Genomic DNA, 12,963 nt, shown 5'->3' on the forward strand with positions numbered 1-12,963 from the left:
TCTGATCTGTTTCGATGGTGCTGTTTCATGTGCAATCATATTTATCCAACACACTTACAGCAGGAACTAGTGTAGAAGACAGATGCCCAGTCGTCTCTGAATCAGATTTCAGGAAGTGGCAACAGGATCAACAGAGCTGTCTAATGTTCTGTCTGTCTGTTCTAATACACTGATTTTCTATGTACAGGGAGTATAAAGATAATGCCACTCTGGCTCAGTTGCTCCAGGACAAACTGGACGCCTACAAGGCAGATGATCCCACAATGGGGGAGGTGAGAGACACATCTCAGTTATTGCACTGCAGGGAGAGACAGGAGTTAATACATGTACATAGGAATACTCTAGAACAAGGGGTACATGTACCTCAGGGGGAACATAAGCAGCTTTCAGAGGGTTCTTGGAAAGATTTTGATTTTGTTAAACCCATAAAACAGAAATTATGACTATTAGGGTTGTCAGAGGTTAAAGTCAAAGAAATCAAGCATGAAACCAAAAACTCAAATCAATCAATAAATCAATCATTGTTTGTGCAATCTGTACCAAAATGTAATAACTTATTCTTCCTCTGAAACGACTTCAGGACTTCCATATTAAGAAATTAAAGCTGCTTCTTTCAGCCTTATTCCTGCCCACATTATTATTATGTTTGTGGGGGGCTTTGTTAATCAAAGAACGGTTTGTGCTAATCATGGAGTACATTTTTAGATTTTTTGATCTCTCTGCAGGGTCCAGACAAGGCTCGCTCCCAGCTCATTATTCTGGACCGAGGTTTCGACCCTGCCTCTCCTGTCCTGCACGAGCTCACCTTCCAGGCTATGGCCTATGACCTGCTGCCCATTGAGAATGATGTCTACAAGTAAGTGAAATAAATATATATATTTTTAAACTTATTTTAAAATAGTATTGACTATATTAAATTATTATATGATAATATGTTCTATAAATATATTATAATAAAATACAATATAAAATAATATTAATAATATATATAATATGTAAAATATATGTAATTAAAAATATTTTTAAATATATTTGATAGAAAATTATGCATGTGCATTATTACAAAGGGATCATTATTAGCAAATACTTTCATTATAATGAATCGGCCAAGGATGGTTATATAGAGTATATCATATACAAATATTTGTTTGTTTTGTATCTGGTAGGTATGACACCAGTGGGATGGGAGACTGCGAGAAGGAAGTGCTACTGCATGAAGACGACGACCTCTGGGTGGCGCTACGGCACAAACATATTGCTGAGGTCTCTCAGTGAGTAAAACCGTACATTTTTGGCCTTAAGCTCTGGTTTTCCTGTAATATTCTCTGTCTGTTAATGGTGACATCCCTGTTCTCTCCCTCCTTTCTCATTTCCCTCGCTGGCAGGGAGGTGACGCGCTCCCTGAAGGAATTTTCTGCCAGTAAACGGATGAACACTGGAGAGAAGGTACGCTGGAGTCCGGCTGAGGGGGGAGGGGCCTGGAGCAGAGAATAAATGAGTAGAACAGAGAGAATAGTGTAGCGTAGGCGAAGGAGGATAGCCTGGCAGATGAAATTACGTTGCCAGCCAAATCCAAACCGTGATGATGGCTGACTCATGTGAAAGCACTCTGAGGTTACAGCAGGATTAGTATTGATTGACTTACTGACACAGCACAAGCAAACACACATAAACACACACATTTCTGCTGTGACGTACTATTTGCAATAGTGTATGGTCTGATAAACCATAAGAGATTTTATATTGCACCGTATCTGTGTACCTACTTTGGCCTACTGGATCTGAGACGTGTCTTGAGGCAGTATCTGACCTTTTTTGTTTTCCTTTCTGAGAAAGTCCTGTGTTTTTTCCAGACCACCATGAGGGACCTGTCTCAAATGCTGAAGAAGATGCCACAGTACCAGAAAGAGCTCAGCAAGGTGAGAGAGGTCAAAACGCATGTGCAGTCAGCCAAACAAGAGACTCCTCATGGGGAAATGCAGATCTGATATTTACCTCATTGACCCTTAAAATCTCTGCCCCTTTAGTACTCGACCCATCTGCAGTTGGCCGAGGATTGCATGAAGCACTACCAGGGAACCGTGGACAAGCTGTGCCGTGTAGAGCAGGTACAATTTCACCAGACACAGACATAGGATAGGATAGGAGTTTTGTGACAAAAAAAAAACAGTAGCATATGCACCTAAGTTTCATTAATTAATTAAATATGTTTCACACAATTATTTTAACATTCACAATATGTGATATTATTATTATATTATTTATAATATGAGGTTGATTAAATTTAAAAAAAATTATTCATTCCATTTTTTTAACTATTTATTCCATTCAAAACTAATGCTAAAATATTTTAAATATTAAAATGTAAAAAATATTTGCCTTAAAATCTGATATATATATATAATTCATATAAAAGCCATAAAAAAATTAATAAATAATAATAATAATTATATATATATATATATAATTCAGATAAAATAATAATAATAATAATTATTATTATTATTATTATTATATAAAAGCCAATTATTGGAAACAATTTAATTGTTTTAATTGTTGTCTTAATAAAAAAAAAATCTGGATTTCAAATGTACTTTGTTCCTAATAAACCAATCAAAAAGATTTAATAATTGCAAATGATTTGTAAATAATATTTAATAAAAATTAACTTGCATATACATACATATAAATATGAAAACAGAAAATGTACATTATCCACATGCATTATTAAAAAAACAGGAGCTTTTGTTAATCAGCCAAACATAGTTATATAAAGTAAAAAATGGCAAAACTTAAGCTGATTAATCACTCTTTCAAACATAATGGTCTAACTAGTTAGTTGGTTCGTCTATTTGCTGGAAAGTCCGGTATGTGAAATAATATATATATATTATATATAAACCTACTAAACTTGCAAATGTATATCCTTGGATATATTTTACGAGCCAGGTCACATTTTATTTTGTGATTTGATTAATTAATTTGACTGTAATACTACTAAACAGTGCTATAATCATCCATACCTCCTCCATTTTTGGCTTCTAGTAGATAAAAAAGACATTTCTCATGGGCCGTTCATTCTATTTCTATGGCGGTGGGGGGACATAACACAGGAGCTGCTCGGAAAAGTTACCCACTAGGTCACGATTCATTTTCAATGAGGGGGTGAACAGAGCGGAGAGCAGGTGCAATGAAACTGCCACAATGAGCGATAGAGTATGGAGTGCATGTCTAAAAGCTGTCTGCAAAGAATGCTACCACCTCGTCTATATCACCAGGATGCGTCACTGGTTAAATTGATCTAACTATGATAATGAAGGGCAAACCATGGTTTTACCAGTAGCTAAACTATGGTGACTAAAACTGACTATTCATAAACTATGGTAAATTCATGCAAGTGAAAGAACAAGTATCTGTTATTTAGTATTTTAGTATTTACTAACCAGTAAGAAATGTATTAGTATTGATTCTAAAATGATCTGAAAGCATCACATCATTTAGTTTTTATTGCTTCCAGTGTGCTAAGCATAATTTATGAACTGTGCTCTGTCACCCGGCAGGATCTGGCTATGGGAACAGACGCAGAGGGCGAAAAGATTAAAGACCCCATGAGAGCCATCGTGCCGATCTTGCTGGACGCCAACGTCAGCACCTACGACAAGATCCGTATCATCCTGCTCTATATTTTCCTGAAGAACGGTTAGAGACTCTTTGGCAGCCATTTTATACCTCAGTTTGGGTTTCATTGCCCTGATCAGCCATTTTGTAACGTGGCTTTGCGTGTGCATATGTTGCAAAACAGGGATCACGGAGGAGAACCTTAACAAGCTGATTCAACACGCCCAGATCCCTCCTGAGGACAGTGAGATCATCACCAATATGGCTCATCTGGGTGTCCCAATCATCACAGATGTACGCGATCTGATTCTTGTCCTAAGCAACGGTTAAGTCTGCTTGGCTGTTGAAGCAGTTTCTCTGACCTGCCATTGACGTTTTTGCTTTGTTTCTGCAGTCTACTCTCCGCAGAGGCAAGAAGCTCGATCGTAAGGAGCGTGTGAGCGAGCAGACCTACCAGCTTTCTCGCTGGACCCCACTCATCAAGGATATCATAGAGGTCAGTCCTGAGCTATAGAATTTGACAGAGAAACTGTGCGCAGACTGTGTGGTCTTACCTTGTTTGTGAATGTGGTTGCAGGATGCTATCGACGAAAAGCTGGACACCAAACATTATCCGTACATCTCGACACGCTCGTCTTCTTCCTTCAGCACTTCTGCAGTCAGGTACGTACGCTCACCAACTCTGATTTTCAGGCTCCCTTTCAAATAATGAGGAATTCGAATTGGCCACACTTACAGGAAGGGGACTTCACCAAACTGCAAAAAAATTAAACAAATTATGTTGACTGAACAAAAAGAGATGATTTTGCAGGTGTTTTGTCTTGTAAACCGGCTTTATGTTATTTGGGTCTGATTTGAAGACTTAAATTAGAGATATATTAGGGCATTCTGGGGAATGATGTGTTAACATTAGTTAACAAAATTAGATAAAACAAAAATTCTAAAGCACTTATTAAACTTAATGTTAATTTGAACATGTACTTATACATAATTAAAATAAAAAAGTTTAAAATTTTTATTTAATTAACAGTTGTATTTTTATTAATGAACATTACCAAGGATGAATAAATAAATAATGTAACAAATATATTGCTCATTGTTAGTTAATGCATTAACTAAATTTAACTAATGGAACCCTATTGTAAAGTGTTATCTTTTTTATTATTTCATCATAATCTCAATTGTAAAACCCAAGAAAATTAAATTAATTTTAAATGAATGAAAACTATACTATACTAAACTCCTTTAAATATCCAACCGTTTCAATTACACTTCTTTACATTCAAATTTATTAGAATTTGAATTTCAAAGGCAACTCTAACACACACACACACAAAATCCCAATACACAGGTGTATTCATGCATTTTTGTATTGCACAAGTCAAAAGATAGAAGCATCTTGGATCGATAATCATTTTTGTACCAAGGGGTGGGGAGAACATTAAGATCAATACCGTGATTGGTGGGTGGTGCGACGTGAGGTGGGGGTGAACACCAAGTTTCTTTCAGAAGCAGTGGAAACTGGTATATTTCTGCAGGGTCAGCAGTAATGATCCCGCCGCACTGTTCTGCTTTCAGGACAAACAAGCTAGCACAGCTCCTGTAAACAGTAGCAGAGGCAAAGCACGACGTCCCGGACTCCCACAGAGGGAGAGCTGGGAGCTGATGGGTCCCATTGTGTAGCTATTGATTAGACTCAAGATCACCAGTGTTCACGCTGATTTCCCCTCATTATGCTTGCAAATAACTCTGCCGTTCCTTAAAGTTATGATTCAGCCAAAAATGAAAATTCTGTCATCATTTACTCACCCTCAAGTTGTTCCAAACCTGTAAGAATTTCTTTCTTCTGTTCAACACAAAAGAAGACATTTTGAAGAATGTTGGTAGCTAAAGCAGATGCTGGTAGCCATTGACTTCCATAGTATTTCTTTTTTCATACTATGGAAGTCAGTGGCTACCAGCAGCTGTGTAAATTATGATAACATTTTCATTTTTGGGTGAAATATCCCTTAAAGGGAATGCTCTGTTTCATTGGTTTTATCATATGCAAATAACATCGTACTTTGATATATGCCATAATTTAGGCCTTTTTTGTATCGCAAGTTTTCTAAACAGTTGTTTAAATATGCAAATGAAGCATTAAATAATTAAATATGAACTAAACCAGGTTGTTGATATATCAAAGTCAAATGTTTTTAAAGAGGGGATTTTGGATATCTCTTTTTATCACACAAATAAATAAAAAAATACTGTCAAGAGCCAGAAGAAAAAATTGAAGAAAAAAAAAAAAGAATAGAAAAAACAAAAACGTGTAGGTTTTTAATAATAAAATGTATAAAATCAGGCAAATGATTTATGAACAAACCAATTTGTAAAAACCTTCAGAATATAGATAGGAATAAAACTGTAAAATTTGGTGTATGTAAGTGCTGCTGAAGTGGAGACTGTGGCTCCTAAATCTAAATCTGAGAAAAATGGCCTTTAAAGATATGTATTGTGACTGAAATCTACAGACGCAAACAGATAAGCACTTAAAAGTGTATTTTGGATGTTTTCTTTCCACTAGTCTGAAACGCCAAAAAAACTGTGTAGTCTCTAACTGTTGCCACTAGAAGGTCATAAATGGTACTGCAACAACAAATACCTTCAAATGACCCTGCAAAACATCAATTATACTTCAGTCTTTTGGTTTGAAAAAGAAGTTGACATGCATTCATGTGTTCTTTTCATGGCAGTGCCCGATATGGCCACTGGCACAAGAATAAAACCCCTGGAGAGTACCGTACAGGCCCGCGCATCATGGTCTTCGTCATTGGGGGCGTGTCCTTTAGCGAGATGCGCTGTGCCTATGAGGTCACACAGGCCAATGGCAAATGGGAGGCCATCATTGGTGAGTCTGCAGAGGATACTGCTAAAAGTCACTGTAAATTCAAGAGTTATTAAGCAACCACCCTTTAAAGCCTTAGATTGATATCTTTAGCTTTAACTATACATGTGTTTTTGTTGTATGATATGTTTAATCAGACTGGCAAATCTGTCTTGTATATTTTTCCTGTGCTCTTGTCTTGTACGGTATTTTGTGCCTGTGATGTTTTAACTGCTTTTAAATTGCAGTTGAGTTGTCGTGAGCCTCTGCTGTGTTCATAAGTCTATGTTCGTAAGTTCTTCTTTGTGTGTGTCTTGTGTGCGTGTGATAGGGTTTATGTTTAAGATGTGCACTTGTGTTTAGAATCGTCTTTTAAACTTGCTCTTAAAGTAATAGTTCACCTAAAAATGAAAATTTGCTTAAAATGCACTTATCCTCAGGCCATGCAAGATGTAGATGAGTTTGTTTCTTCATCATAACAGATTTGGAGAAATTTGGCATTACATCACTCGCTCACCAATGGATCCTCTACAGTGAATGAGTGCTGTCAGAATGAGAGTCCAAACAGCTAATAAAAACATCACAATAAACCACAAGTAACACACAATTGATGGACTGGAGTTGTGTGGATTTCTTGTGGATTATTGTGATGTTTTTATCAGCTGTTTGGACTCTCATTCTGACGGCACCCATTCACTGTAGAGGATCTATTGGTGAGCAAGTGATGTAATGCTAAATTTCACAAACTTATTTACATCTTAGATGGCCTGAAGGTGAGCAAATTTTCATTTTTTTGTGAACTATTCCTTTAAAGGAATTACGAGTTCTGATTAAGATTATGGACGTTTGGTCACTCCGCTGCTGCAAATTACTGTCAGTGTGAACGCCCCTTTAGAAGTGAATTTTAAAGTATGTAGTAAAGCAAAGTATCAGTCTGTTGTTTTCCAGAAGCAATTTGAGCATTGACGATTTTACATTAACACTGAATTTCTAATTGGTGGATTTGGGCGACTTACACAATTTTGTCCAAGCATGAGGTCTATTAGAGATGAACAATGCATCTGAAGGACCTCAATGGGACAATTGGCTGTACTTCTAATTTAGTTCATTTAGTTCATTGAAGGAGGCCCAACAGTTATTGAGTTTTCCATCACCGATACATCCAACAAGAGCTTCCAAAAATCATTTTTTGTCGGGGTTCTAGGATGATATTTCTGAAACATCACGATCTACAGATGATGGAAATGGCATTTAACCCTCTTTTGTCCCCATAAATATTAACGGTGCTGAAAGAACGTGAGGTGCGGTGTGAGATTAATTCTGAGCGTGAAGCCACCTTTGTTCCTCCGCAGGTTCTACTCACACGCTCACCCCAACCAAATTTCTAATGGACCTGCGGCACCCCGACTTCCGAGAATCCACTAGGGTGTCCTTTGAGGACCCTGACCCCTCAGACGAGTGAGAGAGAGAGAAAGAGGGAAGGGTGGGAGAGAGAAATCACACTCTGACAAAGTAAAGGCAGCCGAACAAAGAAACCCTTTCTGAACCCCCACAGCACAAGGGCTTTCTTTTCTTGCTCCTGTTACCACACTTTACTGTTTTACTACGCCACCACGCCTCAAGGATGGGTGTCCGGCTCCTGCCTCCAATCTGCAAGTCTCACTCAGGCTCCGCCTTCTACTGGGACCCGCCAATATTGATATGCCTCCACTTATGAGAAACAATTGGCCGGCTGAACGCTTCATTCAGAACTGCAGTGGGCGGAGCCTTTTTTGAGTGACAGATGCAGTAGGAGTCCTGACCCCATCCCTGTTGACCGCATCCTCTCAGTTGGGTGGATTAAACTGCATTCTCCTCACTATGCACCTTTTAATTCAATGGAGTCTCCTCTTCTGACGAGGAAAGGCTTCCTCCATTTGCCCTTCTAAATATCATTATTTTTTAAAGCTTAATTTTCCCGCAGATTTAATCTACCCTTAAGATTCACCATATTGCGATTATTTCTGAATAACAATCTAAGACAGTCACTCATATTAACTTTGTTTTTCCCCCTCTGGAGAGGTAATTGTTGCCAATTGCAGGATAATTTGATTTTGTTTTTAATCTAGTTCCTCAAACTACCTCACATCACGTCTACATGACCAAGTGGCCGTCTGCAAAGAATATATGTTAAAATGACTTCCGCCAGACAGTGACTGGCTCTTTTCCTTCTTTATAATTCTTCTGCAGATGCCAAAGCTTGAAATGTAGCCGTGTTCTTCAGATATGCTTTAGCACTAACGCTTCTCCCAAACACTAACATTTTGAAACTAACTTGTTTGGGCCCTTTACATCATTTTTCAGAAACCTTCATGTTATACCCCAGGCCCGTTTTTTTTTTTTTTTTTTGCATTAAAAACAACTTACTAGCCTATTAAATAGTTGATTATAAAGCTGACCACAACAGCCTCATGCTAATAAATCAATGCAATTTGTGGTTCATGACTGGTACTTAAAAATAGAGGATGTTTTGAACAAGCTTAGCAACACTTTATATTACAAGACTGTAATTCCTGTGTGTGCAGGCTTGTGGTTACATTAAATGTTATGAATTTCTCATTGTAATTTGTTTAAAACCTACCATTAGCTCTTACAGGAATGTGTTTATGACATACTCTCAATTACCCCAGGAAATGATTTTAACTCTTTTGGAAGAACTTTCTAAACTCATGTTTACAGTAATGCTCTTATAATGGAAGTCTATGGGGTATTGCATTATAATAATATTCAGATACTGTACACACAGTTCTGAAAGTACAGCCATAAGACATGAACATTTGATGTATACCTTGTCTGTATACGTTTATATACACTATTTTAGTCTTTTAAACCCTTTGGAATACCTTGCCCCATAGACTTCCATTGTAAGAGCGTTACAGCACAAATTTGATCAGGTTTTGACACAGAAATGGATGAGCCAGGTTGTTTTCTGTGGTAATCAAAGATGCTGTTGATAGAGATTAACATGTTTTGATCATGGAATATTCATTTAACCCATCTATGATCTTCTCTGAAGCATTAAGAGTACTTATAACATTTATAAGCCAACAAATGCACACAAAGGAGGTCCTGTAATACAAAGTGTCCTTCCAAATACCTTTACTGACTAAACCATTATACAAGAATGATCATTGCTTGGCCCTATCAAGTATCCATCTCTCAAGTGTCAGGCTGCTAAAGCTATATCCCTTTTGATTTCCCCTTTTTCTGTTGGTTTTTCGTGTTCGTAAATGATCACACCATAAGCAGTATGCCAGTCCTAACCCATACTGCAACATGAAACATTTCTTGACTGTTCCAGCCATTATTGAACAATAATATGCTTTGTTTTCATGGATCTTTAGTTTAGACCCGTTCATCTAGTTGAAGAGCTACAAATCACATTGTGAATCTGATTAGCAAAACTGCGTGTTTGCATTTAGTTGGCCCAGTAGATTATATCAGCTGCGTTCAGAACCAGACAATTGAGTTGCCTGTTCAAAGCCGGGCATGCAACTACACATTCAGTTCTACTTGCATAGCAATGTAAGATTCATTTGCCTCTTTCTGTAGGCAACCCTCACTGGTTGTTAAGTACATTTTTAATCACTTGATCTTTTTATTGCAAAAGACTACTTGTAGTAGTGTGAACATGCAGCTTTGCTAAAAATATTTGTTTAACTGGGAGTAGAATAAACATTTGTTCCACAGGGCACCAAAAATCAAAAATTATTTCAGTGTGTACCCATGTTTTGTTTTTTTGAGGTGACCCTGAGGCACAAATGTTTTTGGATAGTTTGAATGTACAGTATTTGTGATGTGTTAGAAATGTGTCTTCAGCTAAATATCTAATCAAATTTAAATATTTGCTTATTTTGAAATTTTTAGATTCAAAGCAAAATCTTAATAATTAAATATACGTGCATAAAGTACCATTAAAATGGGTTGGCCAGTAATTTTTTTTTTTTAATGTTTTTGAAATTCTCTTATGCTCACCAGGGCTGCATTTATTTGATTAAAACTACAGTAAAAACAGTAATATTGTGAATGGTTTTCTATTTTAATATATAAAATGTAATTTATTCCTGTGATGGCAAAGCTGAATTTATTACTCCAATCTTCAGTGTCACATGATCCTTCAGAAATCATTCTAATATGCTGATTTGCATTTGCAAGAAACATTTCTTATTATTATCACAGCTGGAAACGGTTGTGCTGTTTAATATTTTTGTGGAAACCATGATATATTTTTTCAGTATTCTTAGATAAATACTGTAGAACATTTAAAAGAAAAACGTCTCAATTTTGATCAATTTAAAGTGTCCTTGCTCAATAAAATTCATTTCTTTAAAAAAAATCTTTCTGACCCTTTTGACTTTTGAACAGCAGTATATATGATGTATATGTATATATATAAATTCATTACAAGATTAATATTGCAATATTAACAATATTAATTACTATTATTAATAATATATATTTTCTACAATACTATAGATAGATAGATAGATACACCGCTGAAAACACATTTAAACATGTTTACAGTTAATGTACAAATGTAATGAGTTTTTCGTCTTTGTTTCTCTCCTCGGTGCTCATTTATGCAGGTTCGACCCATATCGTCGCCCCCACCCAGCTTCTGGAGGCTCTCAAGGCCATGAACAAACCCGACGAGGAGCAGACAAGCTAAAATCACAATTTCCTTCCCCCCAACCCCATCGCCCAGTTACCCTCTCCCTCCCTTCATCCGTCATCCTGTAAATCGCACCCGCTCCTATATAAATTGTGTATGCATCTTGCTTGAGAGAAAAAAAAAAAAAAACACATAGATGATTGGTGACAAGTTAAAAAGAATATTCTATAAATTGATATATATTTAAATATATATAATGTTGAAATAGAAGAATCATTGCAAGTGTTCTTCTGTTTTACAATGGATGCAAATGATTACTGTCAAACTGAGTTTTCATTAAAAAACTCAGGCCATTTAAAAACCTTAAAGCACCAAATGTAATATTGTATGTTATGGAACCTGCTAGAATGCGTAAATGGTAGATCACTTTTTGCGTTCGCTCCTTATTTAACTTGGTGTGTTTTTTTATGGATTAAAAGTGGTTGGGGGAGGGACTGGTTTGTATGCAAATAGACCTGTGAGGCAAAATAATGCATATCACTTCCTACTCTGAAGGCTAAACTGCCGCCCAGATTAGATGCTTGGGTTTAATTGTTGTCTCATTTTAGATGTGCATGCCATGGACGCTACTATGTGGCCCTTTTGACATGGTTTAAAACATTGGGGGGAAAAATAAATAAAAAACACGTTAAGATGTAAAAATGAAACTGAGCATCTTCTGGGACTCCAGTGATGAAGAGGAAGGAGGCCAAAGGAGTAACAGATCAAAGCCTCAAGCTGCAAAAGTGAAAGAGACACTGTACATAGATAGCGGACGTCACCCCTCCGTCAGGAGCATTTACTCTTCATATACTTTTCTTTTCATGTCTCCTTCTACAGAGACCTCATGATTTAGTGTGAAGAAGGCCGTTGCTTGCAGATGTTTAAGGAATTCAAAAAAAGGGCCAGTTGTATTTCAGTATTGTATCTCGTCCGATTAAGTCTTATCATTGGTTAGTAAACAATGTTTAACTGGGACATGCACTGAGTAGCGTGTTGTTGTATGCCATATGTTACTGTTTTTTCGTCTCACTGTTGACTGGTGAAAATTTCTGACTGTGAAGTAGTAAAACTTTCTTTGCCAATATGAAGCCACTGTGTTTGTGATGTATTAGCTGTAGCTGTAGTGATAAACTGGGGAAAAAAATAGGTAATATCTATCTTTCGTTTGTCCGTCTGATAGTTTCTTTCTGGTGCACTGTTATATCTTCCACTGGTGAATGGCTTTGCAATGAAACGCAACCCCCTTCTTTAATGTTTTGGTTTCAGTTTCCTCTTTAATCTGTTCTGGCAGAAAGGTTGTATATTGCACTACGCGTTTCCTGTGATGCAAACGCTTCTATGGTTCTCTCTCTTCTTTTAAATTATTACCTTATTTTGGGTTTGCTGTTGTATATCTGTGTCGACTGGATTGATTTCTATTCAATTTATTTTTCAGAGAATATCAATAAATAAGAACGTAGTCCATCCTAAACCTGTCGATCTTACTGGGATTCTATGTTTGCGAGTGTTGAAGCACAAACTAAAGTATACTTCATGTGTACCGATGTACTAAGGCTGTCTAATAAATTGGCTTACATTATAAATATGCAATTAGTACATTTTTGCGACATGCTCTGTACACGATTTCTCCACCTCTACACTGCAATAGTCTCCAAAATCTCAGATTTATCTTTTTTGTTATATGAACATTGATTTATACGGAAATGTATGATATATAAAGAAGTTCCAAAACACTTTGAACACTGAATTGATCAGTTTTTCATTATTATGCAGACTGTACTCAAAA

At 36.7% G+C, this 12,963-nt stretch overlaps 1 protein-coding gene across 3 annotated transcripts in view; it reads left to right on the forward strand.

The window, feature by feature from the left end:
- Positions 1-12,756, forward strand: part of stxbp1a (syntaxin binding protein 1a) — a 31,174-nt gene extending 18,418 nt beyond the window's left edge. For 2 of the 3 annotated variants that reach the window (XM_016548253.1, XM_016548254.1), the window contains exons 8-20: positions 188-272; positions 726-856; positions 1,167-1,271; positions 1,386-1,446; positions 1,854-1,919; positions 2,028-2,108; positions 3,561-3,699; positions 3,803-3,912; positions 4,013-4,114; positions 4,196-4,281; positions 6,354-6,508; positions 7,837-7,996; positions 11,110-11,186. In XM_016548253.1, coding sequence (XP_016403739.1) covers positions 188-272; positions 726-856; positions 1,167-1,271; positions 1,386-1,446; positions 1,854-1,919; positions 2,028-2,108; positions 3,561-3,699; positions 3,803-3,912; positions 4,013-4,114; positions 4,196-4,281; positions 6,354-6,508; positions 7,837-7,946 — 1,231 coding nt within the window. In that variant the 3' untranslated portion in view covers positions 7,947-7,996; positions 11,110-11,186. Of the gene's footprint in view, positions 1-187; positions 273-725; positions 857-1,166; positions 1,272-1,385; positions 1,447-1,853; positions 1,920-2,027; positions 2,109-3,560; positions 3,700-3,802; positions 3,913-4,012; positions 4,115-4,195; positions 4,282-6,353; positions 6,509-7,836; positions 7,997-11,109 lie in introns of all 3 variants that reach the window. The other variant, XM_016548255.1, reaches the window with a different exon arrangement.
- Positions 12,757-12,963: the final 207 nt, after the last annotated feature.

The sequence above is a fragment of the Sinocyclocheilus rhinocerous genome, unplaced genomic scaffold, assembly GCF_001515625.1.
Source record: "Sinocyclocheilus rhinocerous isolate Xijiao unplaced genomic scaffold, SAMN03320098_v1.1 scaffold192, whole genome shotgun sequence".
NCBI lineage: Eukaryota > Metazoa > Chordata > Actinopteri > Cypriniformes > Cyprinidae > Sinocyclocheilus > Sinocyclocheilus rhinocerous.